The sequence below is a fragment of the Dipodomys merriami genome, unplaced genomic scaffold, assembly GCF_024711535.1.
Source record: "Dipodomys merriami isolate MVZ:Mamm:240054 unplaced genomic scaffold, mDipMer1.0.p SCAF_42, whole genome shotgun sequence".
Lineage (NCBI taxonomy): Eukaryota > Metazoa > Chordata > Mammalia > Rodentia > Heteromyidae > Dipodomys > Dipodomys merriami.
The window spans coordinates 459808-480939 of NW_027205826.1; the positions used below are offsets into that span (position 1 = coordinate 459808).

General features: G+C 58.8%; 1 protein-coding gene across 2 annotated transcripts; it reads left to right on the forward strand.

The window, feature by feature from the left end:
• The first annotated feature begins 5503 nt into the window (after nt 1–5503).
• Nucleotides 5504–20025, forward strand: Cant1 (calcium activated nucleotidase 1). 2 transcript variants are annotated; one of them, XM_069992853.1, is made up of 4 exons: nt 5504–5589; nt 14828–15480; nt 17087–17290; nt 18100–20025. In XM_069992853.1, the coding sequence occupies exons 2-4, from the start codon at nt 14850–14852 to the stop codon at nt 18468–18470; spliced, it is 1206 nt and encodes a 401-aa protein (XP_069848954.1). In that variant the 5' UTR covers nt 5504–5589; nt 14828–14849; the 3' UTR covers nt 18471–20025. The 2 variants fall into 2 exon arrangements, with proteins under 2 accessions (XP_069848954.1, XP_069848955.1); XM_069992854.1 differs by lacking the exon at nt 5504–5589 and adding an exon at nt 9227–9356.
• The last annotated feature ends 1107 nt before the right edge of the window (nt 20026–21132 follow it).

Sequence of the window (21132 nt, forward strand, 5' to 3'; positions counted from 1 at the left end):
CCACGACAGCCACATCTGGAAGGGCTGAGAGGCTGGAAGTGGGCGGGCAGGAGGGTACGCGTGATGCCCACCAGGCTCAGTCTCGCTCCAAGGCTGGGCACAGGCCAGCTCAGAATGGACAGATGGGAGGAGGGGCGGGCCCCGGGTGGGAGAAGCAGCTCAGGGTTCTCAGTGACCGCTGTGAAGACCCCAATCTGAGTGCCAACCCCCCCTCCCCAGAAGGAGCCATGCTGACCAGCCCTTCTGCACCCAGAGGCCCCACAGCCACTTGGAGGGATGAATGAAGCTGCCACCGGTCTTTGGCACGCGTGCCTGGGCGCGGCAGAGCTCGCATCCTTGGTGGCTTGCCCGTACGGGAAGCCCGGAAGACAAACTCCCCTTCATTCCCATAAGTGACCCCAGGACGCCAACCTCCCCGCTCCTCTGTCCCCTCCGCTGCGGTAGCAGGGGCGGCTGGGAGACCGGCAGGCCGAACAGGAAGGCCAAAAGGCAGTGGCCCCTGTGGGGTGGCGGCCCAGACAGACCGAGAGAACCTTGGAAAGTTCTCCATTGTCCTCTCCATTGTCCTGCCCAGACCAGTCCCAGCGTTCACAACTCCAAAGAGAAAAAGGATATGGCCCGTGAAGGCTGGCTCTTTCTACTTTTCCCCTGGCCAAGATGGCCTTGGCGTTGAAGACGTGATCATTACAGCCCATGGAACCCAGGGCCTTTGCTTGCTAGACAGCTGCTGTCCCACTTGAACCACGCCTCCAGCCCCTTCTTACGTTGGCCATCTTCAAGGCAGGCTCTTATTTTATGTTCATGCCAGCCTGGACCGCAATCCCCCTGCTCCAGGGTCCCTGGAGACCACAGACCCGTCGCTGTGCCCAGACATTGGTTGAGGCGGCCTCTCACAAACTTCTTTTCACCAGGGGCTGGCTTGGGATGCTGACTCCGCCTACCGCTACCCCCCAAGCAGCTGGGACTACAGGCTTGAGCTACCGAGCCTGGCTATGGTTAATGCGGTTCCAAGACACAAACTCAGAGGTCGGATACAGCTTTAGAAATCCACCAAAGGGTGCGCACCATCTGCAGCTGGCTGGTCCTGCAGGAGGCAAGGCCCAGCCCCATGTCCACTCCTGGGCTCAGTGGAACACGTAGCCAAGTCCAAGGTCTCTGATAGGGGCCAGAGGTGCTCAGAGACCCCAGGGGAAGGGGCAGCTCCCTGCCCCAAGAACTCGGATGAATCTTCTGCAGCGGGAAACATGAAGACCCTGTGGGGTCTCATGAGAGTTCAAGCCGGACTGTGTGGCTCAAACCTGTGTGTGCTAAACTTAGGGAAGAAACAGTTTTCAGAGGCTTTTTTGCCTGTAGTTTCTGGCATGGTGGAGTCGACACAAAGTGTTCACATAGAACTCACCATAGCCATTCTAGCACGGTATGGTATATGCTCATTTCTTCCTTCCTTGTGGGTTGAGGCCCCCACAACTCCCAAGAGCTTGAAAAACCAGATTGCTCATTTTCCTTCAGGCAGAGGCTGGGGGAAGGGTGGTATGATGGGAAAATAGCACAGGGAGCTTGGGGCTTCCCAAGGGGGGGAGGGGAATTCCAAGGAACAGGCCCTGGGTGGGGGTGCGTCTTAGGGGGTGCCTGTCACACAAGCTCACAACCCAAGCCAACAGGCAAATGGGCGAAGACTCACAAGTGAGCTCCCAAAGCCTACCGCCCGCATTCAGCAGAAGAAATAAAATGTGTCGCCAAGCCAGACAGCCTGCCACTTTCCTCTGTCCTTTGTCATCAGCTCCGTCTCTTCTTGGAAATGGTAAGTAGGAGAGGCAGAAAATCTGGCAAGCAAGGGATGTTCTTGTAGATGATTTGATCTTCTTCCATCTCTTCCACTAACGCCCCAAGCTACCAAAACCAGGGTGTTCTGAGCACAGCAAATGCCTTCCTGTGCGTGTCAAGGGCTAGGGGCAAGGTAAGCAGCAACAGCACAGCACAGCACAGCAGCAGCACAACAGACAACAGCCAAACCCTCCAGCTAGGCCTGGCATGGGGAACTCCTGCCCTGGGACAGAAGCCAAAGCCAGGCCAGAGCCTGTGGTTCATGCCTGTAACCTTGCTACTCAGGAGGCTGACAGCTGAGGATCATGGTTCAAAGCCAGCACAAACCTCAGACTCATCTCCAAAAAGCTGGAAGTGGAGGTATATGGCTCAAGGGATCATCAGCCTTGAGTGAAAAAGCTAAGGGACAATACCCAGGCCCTGAGTTCAAGCTCCAGTACTAATGCATGCGCGCGCGTGCGCACACACACACACACACACACACACACACACACAGAAATGCTGAGCCCCACTCCAAAGTCTCCATCTTGGGTCCCCAGTGAGCTGTAAGCCAAGCCCACTCATAATTTGCTAGGAGCTGCTTCTACCCAAGAGTGTCTGATCCTAACTCAAAGATGTTCCCAAATGGCTTCACTGTCTTAAGCTAGGGATGTTTGCAGGACAAGGCCCCAGAGACTCAGAGAAGGACATTTCCTGGGACCCTTCCCCGGTGGAGGGGGCAGGCCACGCTGTGCCCGCCTCTGTGTGATGAGTCTTTCCCGTTCCCTGCTGTCTTCTCACTGGAAAGGCCTTGCAACTTCAAAGTCCATGAGACACTGAGGTCCCAGTATACACTAGCCTGCCGTTAGCCGCGACTCAGTTTCTCCACTGTAGTCCTGACACGAGGCCAACCCAGCTGTTCTGAGCCAGGCTCCCCAGCCAGCCCACAAGGGCAGACACTGGTTTTTGCAAACTTTTGGATTCCATTCCACAGGGTAGTGAGCAGACGGGCGGGCAGGCTCTGATTGGTGGTGTCCCACTGCCAAGGGGCGGGGGAGGGGAGGTCCCCGCCCAGTGTGGGAGAAGTTGCTGAGATGGGAAGTGGGAACTTGGCAGCCAGTACCCAGCTCCTGGCCACCAGCCTGTGCTTGTGGCTCCCACGGGCGCCACCCATGTTCTGGGGTAAGCAGGTGGAGCTCAGGACTGGCCGTGGCCAGGACAAGCCTCCTCCAGGTGTGGAGGAGACCACCAGCATCTGGGTATTCTCTCTCCAGACCAGCCATTTAATTTCTTTGCCTCAGTGTCCCTATGTCTGCTTGCTTCATGGGGTTTTGACAAATGCACTCTTCCCAGTGGCAGGGGCATAGACCCAACCTTGATGCAGGGGCTCTTCTGGATAAATAGAGCGGGCGCGCCCCCTAGTGGACAGCATTGTCCTACCCACTTAACTAGGAAATGAATGCAAAATGGACACGTGTAGAAGAAACACAGGAATGAGTGGGGCAAGTGGAATGTGTGGAGCCACAGACACAAAAGGAGAGAGGTTCCAGGAGACACTGGGGCTGTGGTTGCAACACCCAAGAAGATGATGCTCTGGCATGCTGAGTACTTTGAACGGAGAAGATGAGCAGTCTTAGAGGCAGCCTGGAAAAAAGCCTCTCTGACCTTCTGCTGCCCTCTACTGTCCCTGTCTCCCATGGGGAGCAGCTCTAGACACCAAGACTCTCCTCCCCTAAAGCTAAGCATTAAACCTAGAAGTACTGCTCTGACCTTCCCAGTCTCTCCGTGTAGGAACTGTCCATCAGGATGGTCCCGGCCCTGCCTGATGTTGGGTCACGTGATTTTCACTCCAGAAGGGGTCCTGAGGCACCCCTCCCAGGAAGCATCTGCTGCAGTGCTGCAGAGAGGCCAGGTAGAATCAGAAGATCCTTCTGGGCTGCCTGTCCTCAGTCTCTTCCTTAAGTTGTGCACCCTTTTGTCCAATCACAGTTCTCTCTTTTTGTAGTGCACATGACTTGTGCAATGGGCTTTCACTGTGAAACTTGCATACGCAATTAATCTGTTTTGATCATATTCCTCTTCTGCTATTGCTTCTTATCTCGCCCCCCCCTTACTGCCCCTGTGAACAATTGTAGTTTTAGTGATAATGAGGATAAACTCAAGGCCTCTTGTTTGCTAAGTTGGTGCTCTACCATCTGAGCCTCACTTCCACCCCTGCTTTGTGCTCATCATTTTTGAGACAGGGTCTCACTTTCTACCTGGACATGCGCCCAAGCCATGTGCCACCAACTTTAGGCTTTCAGTTTCACTGGGATCACAGGTACATACCTTTGTGTCTTCTGTGGAGATGGAGTCTTTTAGACTTTTCTGTCTCAGTTAGACTGGAACTTTAACATTCTCAATCTCACTCTCCCCCCCTCCAATATATAGCTTGAGTGACAACTGAACCCAGCTACAGGTTTGGGAGGGCTCTCAATTTTTTTTTTCTCAGTCACCCAAGTAGCTTACAGGTGCAAGCCACCAGTCCCCAGATGGCAACACAATTCTAGCTCATTTTACCAACATTAAAATAGGCAGAATTAAACAATATATTGCAAGGGTGTGTGCTAAACCTAAAAGAGAAGTAAAAAAACTTCCCAGCACAACACTGTGGTAAATCCAGGTGGTAGGAGAGAGTTGGGAGTGAGAAGTTACATGTTTTAAAGATACCTGGAATGATATGTCATTTCCTAAGCTAAAAAGCATGTATAGACCCTAGTAAATAAAGGCTGAGAATAATTCACATTATAAACATTTACATTATGGAAACTCAGGAGGCTGAGAGCTGAGGGTCACAGTTCAAAGCCAGCCTAAGCAGGCAAGTTTGTGAGACTCATTTCCAATTCACCCCCTAAAAGCCAGAAAGTACAGTGTGGGTCAAGTTATAGAGTATTAGCTTTGAGTACAAAAGCTCAGGGACAGCGCCCAGGCTCTGAGTGCAAGCCCCAGGACTGGCACAAAAGTAAAATTAAATAAATACTTACTCTATGGGATATATATGGTTGGGCCATTTAGAAGAATGAGAAACATGAATGAATCTGAGGAAGGTCTGCGCATACACAGGAGAAACGTTTCCAGTTGTTTCTTTTGTAAAAGTAACTCGGTAGCATATGTTTACAACTTGTATTTCATAAGATATCTCTGAAAGGACTCACGAGAAACTGTAACCACCGTGGCCTCTGGTCCGGGAGGCCGGGGTACCGGGCGCCCTCTGGCCGTCCTGCAGTGGGGACACGGGGGGGGGGGGAGGTGGCGGTTCACCCATTGCCCCCCGGTAAGCTCCAGGACAGGCATGGGACAGAGGACGGGGGGGGGGGGAGAGGGGAGGGACCCGATGCCCTTCTTTGGCGGGGGCGGCGGTGGCAGAAGTCCCTAGTCCTGGCTAGTGCCGGCTGCAAGAGCTTAAAAGGAGTCTCCACTCTCCCGCACCTCCCGGTACGATGCGGGAGGGTCAGGCCTCATCTGGGGAAGGACAGCCCCTCGCAGTGGGCGTGGACCAAGTACAGCTACAAAACTACAACTCCCGGCAGCCACCGCTCGAGGCGCAAGCGCAGAGCAGGGGCCGCCGGGTCTCAGGGCACAGAGCAAAGACTGCCGGGAGCGCGCGGCCGGGGCGGGTGTCGCGTGCGGCGCAGGCGCAGAGCAGAGGCTGCCGGGAGCGCGCGGCGGGGCGGAAGTGTCCACCCGCCGCGTCCGGCCCTGCGCAGCGCGGCCGCCCGCGGGCACCGGAGCCAGGCCCCGCCGAGGGTGAGTGACGGACGGCGTGCCCGCCGCTGGCGCCCCTCCTCTCCTCGTCCCGAGGCCTGCCGCCGCCCGGCGCGGCCCTGCCCGCGTCCCGCGTCCCGCAGCGCGGAGCCGGCCCGCGCTGACGCGTGCGGGACCGCGGGGACCGCGAGCCCCGCGCTCCTCCCTCACACCAGACTGCGATTTCCTCCCTCGTCTGGGGCCAGCCCTGTCCAGCCCGGCCCCCGCACCCCTGCCGCGGTCCGTGCGGGCCTGGGCTCCGGGCGGACGGGGGAAGCCGCCCTTGCGCGCTCACTGGGCCACGCCCTCGCCCGGGCCCCGCCGTGCGCCGCCCTCGCCCGCCCGCCGCCGTCGGAGGTTGGCCCTCGTGGACAGCAAGCTCGGCACCCTCTCCTTCCCCTAACACCCGGACGCTCGCGCATCCCCTCCCCGCCGGGCCGGAGTCCGCCTCTCCTCAGGACTGGCCTTGGCGACCCCCGCCCGGGAGCCCCAGCTCAGTTTCTCACTCCCCCCTCAGGGCTGTGGACTGGACAGCTTTTCCTATTGCGTGTTCAGCAAAGCAATGGCTTGGGGACCTGAGTCAAGCTTGTTGATGTCATTGAGGTCTGGCTGACCAACACGTGAAAGACACACACACACACACACACCAGGTCTCGGAGGGATCTGTGGCAAGGTGGGAGTGTAGTTGGCAGTCCCTCCTGTCCCTAGAGCTTGGCTGGTAGTCATTCTCCTGGCTGGGTCCCTGAGCTTCCCTGTAGCTCTGCCCCAGCCCCTTAGTACTAGAGTATGTGGGCACCCCCCCCCCCAGTCCCTCTCCAGGCTTCAGTGAGCTTTCTATTTGAAAGGCACACTGGGCAAGCCAGCCTGCTCCCCTCTTGCATAAGTTCAAGCACATCTTCAGGGAGAGGACTCTGGCAAAACAGATGCATTCAGCAATGTCTTAACCGTCACTGAATTCTGGGCCTTTCTCATTCATTTCCTTGTGCAGATTAACTTGATCCCAAATGATGATATGTCTGGGACAATAGAGGAAATCATTATACAACTTGGTGTGGCCAAATTGTCCCTCTGTCAGTGCTTGATAGCTTCCTGTTGGCCACAGATCTCTTGGCATTTTCACAACCCATGGTAACAATGCTGTATAAGCTGTTGACACGTAAGAACAGCCTAATCTGATTGTGTGGCACACCTGATCTGCTTGACCTGCCATCCGTGTGCACGCCTGAGCACCAGGGTCAGTCAGGAGGGGAGCCAGAGGTTTGGCGTGGGGGCAAGGAAATTGTGCTCTGCTCTGGCTGCGTTTTCACACTTTCTTTGGATGTGACTAGAAGTGTGTTTGTGTGTGATAAATGCAAGTGGTCCTGTTGAGTCAGAGCATCCTCAGTGGCAGTCAGTGTGGCAACTCTCAGGGTGGCTGTACAGGGCAGGTGTGCGTGTGCTCTCGTGTTCACTCTTTCAAGACAGAAGAGTGGGAATCCGGGCCTGTTGTTGAGGGTAGTAAAGTGGACCAGTGCTATCATCAGCAAAACCTCTCCTGTTTGGGGAATGATCCGAGGTTCTCTGGAGTACAGCTGTGCCCTCCAAACTGTTGAGGTGTCCTGGGATGCTCATATTAAATGCTAATATTAAGGGAATTTTAAGCTAGTTGCATGTAGTGATTCATACTTGGAATCCCAGCTACTCAGAAGGCCAACCAAGGTCAGGAGGATCACAACTTACGGCGCTTAGCCTTGGCAAAAAGTTCATGGGTTATACCCCTCATACACACCGTCTTAACCAGTAAGCTGGTGGGATGGCATGCATCCAAAATCGTGAGACCTACCTGAAAAATAACGACACAGAAAAAGGAAAGGGAGCAGTTGAAGGTCTGGCTCTGGTGGGGAATGTCTGCCTGGCCCAAAACAAAAACAACTTTTAGGCTATTTTTTTTTTCAGTCAGTCAAGGAGCTTGAACTCAGGATTTGGGCCCCGTCCCTGATCTCTTTTGCTCAAGGCTGCATTTCTTGCACCTTGAGCCACAGTTCCTTCTAGTTTTCTGGTGGTTAATTGGAGATAGAAGTTTCATAGACTTCCCTGCCTAGTCTGGCTTTGAACCATGATCCTCAGATCTCAGCCCTCTGAATAGCTAGGATTACAGGTGTGAGCCACCAGCACCTGGCTTAGACTTAATTCTCAGGAACTTTTATGTTGATTTTTTTTCTTTTCATTGTCATGATTGGTTAGGAAATCATAATCCTGATAGTGGAGACATCAGTTTAAGAAGATTTTCTCAGTGTATTGGGCTGGTAGACATTTCTTCTGACTTTTCCAGTCCCTCTGAAGTAGTCTAAGGAGGTAAGTGGAGTCTGTAGCCTGTGGTCTCCAGGCAGAGGCTGATCACCCATAGTCAGCTGAAACATTGCCACAGGAAGTGAGCAGGAAGCTAATGCCTTCCAGACAAGCGGTGGCTGGGCGAGGTGATGGCAGGTGAATGTGGGGCTGGACCCTTTGGAACGTATTCCAGGAATTGGCACCGAGAGGCACAGAAGTGGGTTTGGGCATGGGCATGCAACTGTGTGGGCACTGGGGTAGTTGGGGAACTGGGGCATCCTGGATCTTCAGACAAGTTGCTTTCAACTGGGAGGGTGGAATTCTCCTGAGGAAAACACTAATGATCTAGATCAGCAGACACAGCTGGCTAGAGCATTGTGAAGCCCCGTGCCTACCCCATAGAAAAGGCAGAGTGTGAAGAGGGATGGTTGTCCCAGCCCCTGACGTGGGCATGCGTGTTGCTAATCTCTGATGTGAAAGCAAGGTGGCGGGGTCCTGTTTTCCCTATGGGCCCAGAGTGGTCTGGGGGTGCTGAACCTGGAAGCGAGAGGCAGATGAATGAGAGAGGAGGACGGCAGGTGGGACCAGGATTGCTGGCTGTGACGGGAGCCTGAGAAAAGACCCAGCCCTGATCATAGCCCAGCGAGACCATGTGGGACAGTGAAGCGCTTGTTTGTGGTATTTGAGCTGCCTGGTCTGTTATAGTTACAACAGCAGTCAGACCCTGAGCCTTGATTGGCGGGGCCTCTGTGCCCCAAGCACAGCTTTTCCTCAATTCCCTGCAGTGCCCAGGCTTTTTTCTATTCTGGGGATTAAACCCAGTGCTTCACATTTGCTGGGCAAACATTATGCCCCCAGCTCTTCTGCAGGGTTTTTTCTTTTTCTTTTTTCTTTTTGAGGGAGGTTCATGCTAACTTTGCCTAGGCTGGCCCAAACTCTGCACTCTTCTTCCTCTCCATCCTGAGAGCCAAGGTGACACAATGGTCCAGACCTGAAAGGGAATTTTCAAGCACAAAACACATCAGATACCATTTTTTGAGGAGCCTAGCCTGTCAGGCTTGTTTGTTTGAAGGCTGTTGTAAGCCCTGGGCCTCCGTCTCTGCCCCCCCTGAAGAGTCCCTGGACGTCAACAGGATGTGGTCTTTGCTGTCCTGTGAGGAAGGGGATACGGTGAGCACTCCAGGCCTGCCTCATGCCTGGGGGGCAGGAGCCAGGGAAGCCGCAGGGCGGGAGAGAGTGGCCCCTGTGCACTGACAAGGGCCTCCCTTGCCCCCACCCTTCCTGCATCCTGGAAGGGAGGAGTCTGCCCTGGCAGCTGCCTTGAACCTGTTTGATCTGCCACCCGTCCAGTGCCACTCCTGAAGGAAGCCAAAGAGAGGGAAATCATCCTGGCAGTGGTGCGTGGCAGTGGCTCCCTCTGCTCAGCCTGTGTGGAGCTGGTACCTGAGATGCCCATGGAGGTAGGTGCCTTCCTGTCCGCAGGGAGCCGCTGGCCCCAGATGTTCAGAGAAAGCACCCTGCCTCCTGCTGCTCCCTGTGCCTGCTAGAAATGACCTTTGGAGTGGACAGACAAGTTGTGTGCGTGTATGTGTGTGTGTTACAGCAGGCCTCGCTGTTGTGTAAGGAAACCCGAAGTGCGTGCCTGTGAGTGAGCCCTCCTCAACCATTGCCTGCCAGAGGGTGGGGCCACACTGGGCCCTGGCTCCTGATGGCTCTTCCCAGGGTCTTTGCAGCTGGAGGGAGGCTGCATGGGGAAAAGGCCACAGCAGGGCTGTGGCCCTGGGCATCTGGGTGGGAATGAGCTGTGGTCACCTGCCCAGTGTGCTTGCTGTCCAGGAATGGCAGCTTACGGTGGCCGCTTGGTTCTCTTTCCCGATCTGCCAAGTCAGAACATCACACGGCAGGCAGGGTTGATAAACATCCTGTCACAAAGATGTGAACACATCATCACCGAGGGCTCTGAGGGAAATGCAAGCTTAGTAGGGCCTTTCTTGGGCTGCCTTTGTCCATCTGTCTCTCTCCTCACTTGCTCATTTCTGTTGCTCATGGCTGGCAAAAAAGGGGGGGGAGGGGAAAGAGGTCAGCTCTTTGCTCTGCAGCAACTCCAGTCAGTTTTGGAGGTCAGACCAGTGTGGGCTGTGGAAAACTGTATTTCCTACAAAATAAAGTCAGGAAAGGTGGAGACCAAGGAAAGGTGTTTCAGGAGTCCATGGAACTTTCTAGAAGGCAGACAGAGTTCTGTGGCTGACAGCAGTCATCTTCCCATTTAACCAAAAGTGGCCGAGTCTTATAGTTCCTGACCTTCCTCTTAGCTCTTGGGGAGTCCCACGGCTGAGGTAAAGCCCCTACCCCCAGGAGCTCTGTGTGCCGTGGCCCAAAAGACTGTTGGATGTGTGCTGCATCCCCGGGGGGCTTTCCGTGGCCCAGGGGCTGATGGACGGGTGCTCCACTCCCGGGGGGCTTGCCGTGGCTCAGGGGATGCTAATGGACGGGTGCTCCACTCCCGGGGGGCTTGCCGTGGCTCAGGGCTGATGGACGGGTGCTCCACTCCCGGGGGGCTTGCCGTGGCCCAGGGCTGATGGACGGGTGCTCCACTCCCGGGGGGCTTGCCGTGGCTCAGGGCTGATGGACGGGTGCTCCACTCCCGGGGGGCTTGCCGTGGCTCAGGGCTGATGGACGGGTGCTCCACTCCCGGGGGGCTTGCCGTGGCCCAGGGGCTGATGGACAGGTGCTCCACTCCCGGGGGGCTTGCCGTGTGGCCCAGGGGCTGATGGACGGGTGCTCCACTCCCGGGGGGCTTGCTGTGGCTCAGGGGATGCTGATGGACGGGTGCTCCACTCCCGGGGGGCTTGCCGTGGCTCAGGGCTGATGGACAGGTGCTCCACTCCCGGGGGGCTTGCCGTGGCCCAGGGGCTGATGGACAGGTGCTCCACTCCCGGGGGGCTTGCCGTGGCTCAGGGGATGCTGATGGACGGGTGCTCCACTCCCGGGGGGCTTGCCGTGGCCCAGGGCTGATGGACGGGTGCTCCACTCCCGGGGGGCTTGCCGTGGCCCAGGGGCTGATGGACGGGTGCTCCACTCCCGGGGGGCTTGCCGTGGCCCAGGGGCTGATGGACGGGTGCTCCACTCCCGGGGGGCTTGCCGTGGCTCAGGGGCTGATGGACGGGTGCTCCACTCCCGGGGGGCTTGCCGTGGCTCAGGGCTGATGGACAGGTGCTCCACTCCCGGGGGGCTTGCCGTGGCCCAGGGGATGCTAATGGACGGGTGCTCCACTCCCGGGGGGCTTGCCGTGGCCCAGGGGATGCTAATGGACGGGTGCTCCACTCCTGGGGGGCTTGCCGTGGCCCAGGGGATGCTGATGGACGGGTGCTCCACTCCTGGGGGGCTTGCCGTGGCCCAGGGGACACTGTTGGATGGTGTTCCATTTGGGTGCTGCACTTGGTGCCTCGTGGTAGCACACATTTGTTTTCCTACCTGTGGAGATTCAGTGTCCCAGAGCTCTTGAATGTCACAGTCATGGGACCCAAGTCAGGGGGTCCCTGGACTCCTTCCAGGGACTGTTGGGGGGACGCACCCATTGCTCACCAGCTTCTGTGGTCTCAGGCATTCCTTGGCTTGTGGCTGACGTCTACCTCTGCCTCCCTCTGACTCTCTCCCAAAAAGAAATGCTTGGATAGCCGGGCGCCGGTGGCTCACGCCTGTCATCCTAGCTACTCAGGAGGCTGAGATCTGAGGATCACAGTTCAAAGCCAGCCAGGGCAGGAAAATCCGTGAGACTCTTATCTCCAATTAACCACCAGAAAACTGGAAGTGGCACTGTGGCTCAAGCGGTAGAGCGCTCGCCTTGAGCTGAGCTGAAGAGTGCAGGGATAGCGCCCTGGCCCAGAGTTCAAGCCGCACAACAACAAAAAAAAGAAAAGAAAAAAAGAAAAGAAACGCTTGGATTACATTAGGAGCCACCTGGACAGCCCCCCATCAGGGTTTTCAGTCACACCCACAAAGTTTGCACTGCCCTTGGTCGCGTTGCCAGGTTCCTTGTCCTGGCCCCAGCGTCAGCCTCCCAGAGGAGGGAAGGCTTGCTGGGGGGGGGGGGGGGGGGGTCAGCAGGAGAAGCATGGCTGTCACCGCGCTGCCAGGAGCTCTGGATGGTTCTCTGTGTCCATGTACGCACAGGTCAGAATTGCAAAGAATCCAGTGTGGCCTCGAGAGAGAGTTGGTAGGAGCTGGGCCTCTGCCACTGCCACCGTGGGGAGTGGCGCTGGCCCTGGGGTGCTGCGAGGGGAGGAAGGGTCGCAAGCAGGCTTTGGCCCCGCTCTAGGAAGGCCGGGAGAACCGTCCTCACCAGACCTCGCAGCTGGTAAATGGCAGAGCCAAGGCTTTGGACACAGGTCTGGATCGTGAGGAGCTGTGAGCACAGGGAGAAGGGAACAGAATCCAGAGCTGGCACGGCGAGGAACAAGCGGGCCCCATGCCCACCTGGGTGCGGCTCCCCGGGGAGGGTCAGGGGCGTCCCCTCTGAGGTTGAGCCTGGAGAGCCCATGGCCATCAGGGGGCTGCTGAGTGAGGCGTGCGGGGAAGGGAGCTGGGGACAGAGCGCAGAGAAGCACAGCCCTGGCGTGCGGAGGTTCCGAGGCAGAGGGGGCACCAGCGTGGGCGTGCTGGAGATGCCCGGGCTCGCCAGGGGTGGCAGGTGGGGTGGTCGTCACCCTTGGTCCCAGCGGTTTATTGTCAGTACCCTTGCAGGAGGATTGGGAGTTGGGGGACAGGGTGCTGAGGGCTCTAATGACCGCTACACCGTGTGTGTGTGTGTGTGTGTGTGTGTGTGTGTGTGTGTGTCTGTGTGTCTGTGTGTCTGTGTGTGTCTGTGTGTGTGTGTGTGTGTGTGTGTGTGTGTGTGTGTGTGTGTGTGTGTCATGGGGCTTGAACTCTGGGCCTGGGCGCTGTCCCTCAGCTCTTCAGCTCGAGACTAGTGCTCTACCCCTTGAGCCATAGCACCACTTCCAGCTTTTTCCACATATGTGGTGCTGAGGAATCGAACCCAGGGACTCATGCATGCAAGGCAAGCCTCTACCACTGAGCCACCTTCCCAGCCCCATGCCGTTTGTTTTCTATTCCTCAGCAAATGTGTGCTGAGTTTCCGCTAGCTGCGGGTGCTGTGCTGGGTCCTTGGGGCTCCCGGCAGGGGGAGGACTAACCCAAGACCTGCCAATGCAGAGAGGGGCGGCTGTTGGAGGAGCCATGAGATGACTAAAGCAGCGGTGCCAGGGAAGGAGCCTGGGCAAAGGCTCAGCGAGCATGCCGTGGCCTGCGTGGCCTTCGTGGCTAGGGCTGTGTCACAGGCGGAGGTGGGAGGTGGGGCAGGGCCGGGGGAGCCATGGAAGCGGGGCGGGGCTGTTGGGGGGCGGGGCTGCTGCTGTGGCTGGTTGGGAGACGGGCCTGGGACGGACGGCAGCCGCTGGGTCAGACCAGCTGTTGCAGAAGGAAAGGGCGACCCGGGCTGCTCCTCAGCTAGGCCCAGCTCGTGGCGGTTCCTAAGCTCTTGCTGGTGTATGTAACCACCGCCATCACCACCACCACCACCCCCCCCCCCCAGGGAAGATGGGGTAGGACTTAGACTTCAACATAGTGTGTCTGAGAAGCGAGCGGGAACGCTGGGGACATTCTGCATGGAAGCTCAGGCAGAGGACAGTGGGGATTGGTGGCCACGTTGGATAGAGGGTATAACACTGGAGTGTGAGCCATGCCCGCGCCTCGAAGCCCCAGGGTTGGAGAAGGGACAGGGTGAGACAGGGCTTGTGCAGAGAAGCCTCCGGCGTCAGGAGGGAAGGCCTCCGCAACCAGCCCTTCCCCAGTTGGGGCACCCAGGAGGCCAGCCCCTGCAAGGTGGCCACAGTAACCTCTCGGGGGCTCCCGCTCTTGGACTCCATGCTTTCCTCCTTGAACCTGACTCTATGGGCTGTCAGAAGTGAGGAGCTGAGGCTTGGAGCACGCTGAGCGAGCACTGCTGTGGCCTCAGAGTCGCCCAGCGCTACTGGAGCTCCCAAGCCCACCCCCGTGCCGCCTGGCCCTGCAGTGCCCAGTGACTGTTCTTGGCTCTCACCAGGAGGTGGCAACGGGCATGCTCCAGCCATGCAGAAGGGAAGTGCGCTGGCTACAGCTGAGGGTCCAGGAGCCGGAGTTGGGAGCAGCCTGCTGCCACCTGGATGTGGCTCTAAGCAGCTGCCCTGGAGAAAGACAAGGTTCTCTGCCACTCCCGGGCCAATGCGTGCCTGGTACGCGTGCCTGGTACATTTGTACAGTTCCCAGCTGCCACCAGCAGCCCAACCCTGGGTTTGGGTTCCTCCAGGAGGAACCTGGAGCCACGCCAAGCTCCAGGGTGAGTCCCGTGGCCTTGGGAACAATACTCAGGCATGCTAGATTCCAGGCGGCAAGAGGCCTGGACTGTGGTCCCTGGCTCCCCTTGTGAGGAACACAGGGGGACAGGTGTGGCCAACCACAACACAAAAGTCCTTCCTGCTTGCTGGGATCTGTTTTATAGATAACTATTGCAGGACCCTAATCCAGGAAGTAAGGACTCTTCACCTGAGGAGCCTTCGCTTGCCTCTGCCTGGGGAGGCCGAGCCCGGGCAGAGACGAGCTTCAGTGTGATGTGGGGCCTGGGACATTGGAGCAGTGTGGTCAGGGAGGCCTTTGGGGAGGGGACATCCGAGTCAAGCACAGATCTGTGTCCTGTCAGCCGGGCCAGGGAGGGGCCGGCTTTCTTCAGACAGGGACTTCACATCCACCTTGCTGAGTAGGAGTTAGCACAGCGTTGCCGGAGTCCAGGGCCGGGGATGTGGTGATGGTGTTAGGTCCCCCGGAGAAGGGGCTCGGCGAGCCGTGGATGCACTTCGAAGCCCACTGACCGCGTGCCTCTCTCCCTGGGCTGCAGGTCCCACCCCACGTGCAGTCTGATGCCCGTCCGGCCCTCTGACCCCCTGGAATGGAATGAGCCTATGCACCCCCTCCGGATCAGCGTGGGGGGCCTTCCCGTGCTGGCGTCCATGACCAAGGCCGCGGACCCCCGCTTCCGCCCCCGCTGGAGGGTGATCCTGACTTTCTTCGTGGGTGTTGCCCTCCTCTGGCTGCTCTACTCACACCGCCCGGCCCCGAGCAGGCCCCCCCCTCACAATGCGCACAACTGGAGGCCCGGCCGGCCACCCGCCACCCGGTACAATGACACCTACCCCCTGTCGGCCCCCCAGAGGACGCCAGGAGGGATTCGGTACCGGATCGCAGTCATTGCCGACCTGGACACGGAGTCCAGGGCTCAGGAGGAGAACACCTGGTTTAGTTATCTGAAGAAGGGCTATCTGACCCTGTCAGACAGCGGGGACAAGGTAGCTGTGGAGTGGGACAAAGACCACGGGGTCCTGGAGACCCACCTGTCAGAGAAGGGGCGGGGCATGGAGCTCTCGGACCTGATCGTCTTCAATGGGAAACTCTACTCCGTGGACGACCGGACGGGGGTCATCTACCAGATCGAGGGCACCAAGGCTGTGCCCTGGGTGATCCTGTCTGATGGTGATGGAACAGAGGAGAAAGGTAAGGGGAGCTGCTATCTAGGCAGCTCCTGTCTGGCTGGGAGCTCAAGAGACAGATGGCCGCGCTTTGTTCTGAACTTGAAGCAAAGATCCACGTGTCCAGAAAGGAGGCTGCTTCCTCCCTCTGAGCCCCCGTGCTCTGAGTTGTGCCCCCTAGCCCTGAGGGAAAGCTTTACTGACCTCACCTAGAGCGGCTTCTAGGTTTGATCTGACCCCTAGCAGCCTGCCAGAGAGAGCAACTCCTTCACAGTGGGCTCTAGTAGGTGTGGAGGACCTGTTTTCTCCCAGAAGCCTTTGGGTATTTGTAACTCATTCGTGGCCCATGTAAAGTGACCAGTACAGACCGATGGCCACAGGCAGCATAATGCCTGTCCTATCACGCGCCAAGTGGTCTTGAAAGCCTTGCCCGAGCCCTTAGGGCCGCGTCCACTGCCCCTGACCGCCCTGACCAGGATTCTGATGTTCAGGGGTGTGGCTCATGCTGGGGTTACACCCACCAGATGCCTCACCTTGAAACCACGCAGGCTAGTGTTCTCAGATTGAACTGGGACTGATTTCAGTACGTGAAACCTGCGGGTCAACCCCAGCTGCCATGCAGGGTCGCAGAGCCTGCCCTGGGCCTCAGTGCTGCCCAGAGGGCAGGGGCAGAGCCACAGGGCGGGCCAACGTGCCTGGAAGGAGGCTGGGGAGGACTTGCCTTGAGTGACCAGGCTACAGTATCCCTGGTGTCTGCCAAGGTGGGCAGTTGGCAGAGACGTGTCCGTGTAGGTGTCAGAGTCTTCACCCCCATTTCCTGCACACCGCCATCATGTGGGCCTGTGCTTCCCCCCAAGAAGTGGAGGGAATGGGACAGTGGAGGCTTCGGGGCTGGCCCTTGGCCAAGACACTCGGTAAAGGGGGCAGCTTGTCTAGGATGTGGCTCAGAGGACCCAGGAAGCCATGCAGTCCCTCCAGAGCCACTGCAGAGAAACATCTGGAGGCTTCCGGCAGGGTGCAAAGCAAGGAAGTCCCACAGACAGAGATGCAGGTTTGGAGGGTGAGGCAGTAGCAGCCTGGAGGCGGGGCCAGGGAGGAGAATGCCCAAAGAGCAGCTGGGAGGACATCTGTGTGGCGGCCTGCGCAGCCAGGTCAATGAGGCCGCTGACAAAGCAGACCTGGCTCCTGAATGCATTCACCCAGATGAAGATGGTCCCCTCAGCCCTCTGGCGCTGCACCGGGGGCGGGGGGCGGGCTTGCTCACGGTTGCAGAGCCCTTCACACTGGCCTGTGCGGGCTGGGGCGTGGTCAGGGCTGGGGGCCCAGCTTGAGGAACAGGAATCGGGGGTCTTAGCCACCTTCGGGAAGGGGGCTGCAACAGGAGGGCAGAAGCAAGGTCCTGCACAAGCCGCACAGAAGGCAGGGCCTCCAGGGCAGGAGGGAAGGGGAGAGACGGGAGGGAGACAGGTGCTGACGCCCACAGCGGGGCTGGAGGCTGCACAGGCTCCTCTGCTCCCCTCGCCTCCTCCTCACTGCAGGCAGTGACTTGGGACTGCTGGACGCCAGGTCCCAGAGCAGGGCTGGCCCGTGTCCCAGACAGGCCCCTCACGCACCTCCTCTCGTCGTCCCAGGCTTCAAAGCTGAGTGGCTGGCCGTGAAGGATGAGCACCTGTACGTGGGCGGCCTGGGCAAGGAGTGGACCACCACCACGGGGGAGGTGATGAACGAGAACCCCGAGTGGGTGAAGGTGGTGGGCCACAAGGGCAGCGTGGACCACGAGAACTGGGTGTCCAGCTACAACGCTCTGAGGGCCGCCGCTGGGATCCGGCCGCCAGGTAAGAGCCGTGGGATGAGGTGGTCTGGCCGGTGTCCATTCCCACCGTGCCCCAGGCCAGTGCGTTCTGAAGCAACCAGCCATTTTCTCTTGTGTGCCTCGAGAGTCCTGACTGAGCACCCCAGGTCCCCGCGGCCAGCAGCGCCCATGGGCACACAGATGCGGCTCTGGCTTAGGGGAGCCCGGACTCCATTCCAGGTGCTTGAAGTCGCAGGCCTGCCCTCCTCTCGGCTCTCCCGGGGCCCTTGGTTTCTGTTTGGAGGACACCTGGACAGTCTGCCCCGTGCAGGGGTGTGGCAGGCAGAGCAGGGAGTTTGTCCCAGCGGTGCTCTGTCCAGAGCAGGGCAGGACCAGGCTTCCTTCCGCTTTGCCCAGGCCTCCACCAGTTCTGCCCACAGCCAGATCTGCTCCTTGGTGTTATCTCTTCTCTGCACCTTCTTTTATTTGTTTGTTTTTGGTGCCTTGTGACTGGAGCAAAAGTGTAAAAGGAAAGATAACTTGTAGAGGCCCCAGGCCCTCTGGGGACAGCTGGGGGGGGGGACACTGAAGGTCCACTGTCCACTCTGTGTGCTTGCTCGGTGTTACTCCAGATAATCGAGGGAAGCTGGAGACATAGAGGGAAATAAAGCCAGGCCCTGAGGCTTGCCGCCTCAGCTCACCTGAGTGAACCATGCGGGCCCCAGAAGGACGGGCTATCACCCCACGGGTCTGTGCTGTGCCCCAGCCTACCCGGTCTATGAATCTGTCCACTGCAGGACGGGCCACGCCGCCCCACGGGAGGGGCTGACCGGGTCTGTGCTGTGTCTGCAGGCTACCTGATCCATGAATCCGCCTGCTGGAGCGACACGCTGCAGCGCTGGTTCTTCCTGCCGCGCAGGGCCAGCCACGAGCGGTACAGCGAGAAGGAGGACGAGCAGAGGGGCACCAACCTGCTCCTGAGCGCCGCCCCTGACTTCGGGGACATCTCCGTCAGCCGCGTGGGGGAGCTGGTGCCCACCCACGGCTTCTCCTCCTTCAAGTTCATCCCCAACACCGATGACCAGATCATCCTGGCCCTCAAGTCCGAAGAGGACAGCGGCAGGATCGCCACCTACATCATGGCCTTCACCCTCGACGGCCGCCTCCTCCTGCCGGAGACCAAGGTCGGAAGCGTGAAGTACGAAGGAATAGAGTTCATCTAAGCCGGTCCGTTCCCACGTCAAGTGCGGCTGAAGGCTGGATGGTGTTAGCTGCGTCAGGACCCGATTTGTATACAAACTGGAGGAGCATGCTTTGGTTTGGTTTTTCCTTTTTGTAACCATGAGGAGTCCATCTAGCCTAGCGATTTCCAGAATAGAGAGCTCCTCAGGACAAGTGCAGCAGCCAGGGTGTGACATCCTGGCACCGGGAAAGGCAGCGGTCACGCAGCAGTCACTTTGTCCCTGAGTGCCTGACTGGGGCTTCTGCACACTGCCTCATGGGTGTACAGAATGGCCCCCGAGGACACCCTGACCTGGGGCTCTGGCCCAGAATTCCCTGCGCCCTACCTCCTTCCATGCCACCTCCCATGCCTTCCGCTGTGTTCTCTGTTCTGTGACTGTGGGAGCACTTGGTGTGTCCCCCGTCCTGGGAGCAGGCCCCTCCTCTTCCTCCTTGTCAGCCAGGTCCCACACACCCCTGCAAGACCCCTGGAAAGTGAATGTTTACACTGTGGGAACAGGCCTGGCCACGGGGGCCCAGGCCCCTGAGGGCCGGCTGCCTGATTTGTCCATTCAGCGTATGTTCCCCACCAAGCTGCTCCTGACCCGCACACCTTCCCACCACCATGACGCCAGCCTTCAGGAGGGCGCCGTGGCTGTGTGACACTTGCAGTTTAATTATTAACTTATTTTTATTAAAGTGGTTTCTTATTAAACAACCACCAGATTCTGTCATCTAGAGCAGTCATGGTTAGCAGCCAGGGGGCTGCAGCCAAGCAGCCACGGAAGGCAAAGCAAGTTTGCTGCCGGTTTCTGTGCCCTTGGGCTCTGCTCTTCCTGGCAACCTGCCATGTCCTTCAGACTGTCACCGCGACGTGAATGTGTTCTGCCCTGGGTCCTGACGGGGGTCTGCTTGTTCTCGAGATTGTCCCTGTCCTGTCCCAGGGTTTGTCCCCCGGGGCCCTTCCCCCCTCTTCCCAGGGGGAGTTTCCTGCAGGCCGAGGCCCCATTGCTCCTACGGCCTCTTCTTGAAGCTCCAGGCACGGGTGGGGAGGGCAGCTGGGCATGCTGGACCATGCCCATTCTAGAAAGAAAGGACTCACCCACCCATCCCACACCAGCACCGAGGGCAGGGCAGAGCCACCTCCCAGGAGGGAAGGGCCTGTGCCGGCCCTGGCCCTGGTGGACCTCCTGGGTCTCTTCCGCCAGGCAAGAAGCCTGCAGGGTCTCCTGTCGGGGGCCTGCCCTCCTTGTCAGACCCACATGAGACAGCTCTCTAGGCCTGGCTTCTGCCTTGGCCCAATGGGCCGTGAGCCAGCCGGGAAAGTGGTGTTCGCTGTGCCATCTACAGCACAGAGATAGGAGGAACAGCCCAGAGACTTGGGACTTTGCCCATCGGGGCTTTCTGGTGTGTTCCTGCGGGCTTCCCCAGCATCTGGGGTTTTCAGGTTGTACAGTTGCCCCTTTCTTGCCCTCTCCTCCAGGTTGTCAGCAAAATGATTGTGTCCCTCCCTCCCCTATCTGTTTCTTGTCCACAATAAAGTGTCCAAGAAAGTGAGCGCCCCCTGGTATCCGGTCTGTGCTGGCTTCTGGGAGGTGGCTGGCTGGGGGGGGAAGAGGGGGAGAGGGGGAGAGGGGGGTTGCGGCGGCACAGGCTCCAGGGACAGGCCCTCCCCAGTGGGTCCATCTTGAGCCTATCACCGGGCAGTTTCCCAGGACTGGACGGGCAGGGGCAGAGGTTCCAGACTCCAGCGTGGCTCTGAGCTTTCTGTGCCCCGTGGCTGGGACAGCTCTCACCTCCCTCCTGTGTCCTCTCAGAAAGGAAGGTTTCCCGAAGCTGCCTTGTGCCTGAGGTGATGTGGGAGCGAGTTGAGTCCCGGGAGGGCTCAGGAAATGACCCTGCCCAGGCCACACGTGGCCCCCCTCATGCTCCTGCAGATGGGGAGATGAGGTGGCTCGGGGCACAAGGCCACCCAGGCAGGGGTCAGTGGCGTGTGTGGTCAGTCTGCCTTCTGAGGGTACAGTGGAGTCACGCCGAAACCTTGTCACTACCCCCAGAGGAAGGAGTGGCACCAACACACCATTCCTTCTCTTAAAACACTCACAGAAGGGACAAAGCTCCCTTCAGATGGTCACGAAGGAAGCGTGTCCTCAAAGATGCGCATAGCCAGGGTGGACAAGAGACACGCCAGGCTGGGGAGTCCAGGCCTGGCCGTGTCCACGCGGTCCCAGCTGACACAGCCTTCCTCCTTCCCGCCCGCTGCTTCCCTTCCTGCGTTGCATGCTGAGGCAGCAGACGGGAGGGGCGGGGGGGATGGAGAGGGGGACTGGGCTTGGATCCAGGAGAGCCAAGGGCCCCAGGCCAGGCTGGGGCTGCCTGGCAGGCTGAGGAACTGCAAGCCCAAGGCAGAAGCCCTGAGGAGTTCAGTGGCTCTTCCTGTCGCTGGTTCCTAGTGCCCCAGGCCTGGGCCTGGGGGCCCTTGGGGCCTCGGGCCTCCTGCCTCGCTCATCCTAAGGCGATTGAAGGTGATGAGGGTGGGGGGGCTGGGCCCCAGACTTGCTGAGACTAAAACTCCCCTGCCACACTCCCTGCAGCCGCCCCTGCCCCCGGGGCCAGGTCACCAGCCGAGGTGACCAAGGTGACCCTGTCACAGCAGAAAGCCTC

Bases quoted from the DNA above. Each gene is read 5' to 3' on its own strand.
- Cant1 (XM_069992853.1), top strand. From the start codon at position 14,850: ATGCCCGTCCGGCCCTCTGACCCCCTGGAATGGAATGAGCCTATGCAC. The intron at 15,481-17,086 runs GTAAGGGGAGCT...TCGTCGTCCCAG, and splicing joins TGATGGAACAGAGGAGAAAG to GCTTCAAAGCTGAGTGGCTG. The intron at 17,291-18,099 runs GTAAGAGCCGTG...CTGTGTCTGCAG, and splicing joins CGCTGGGATCCGGCCGCCAG to GCTACCTGATCCATGAATCC.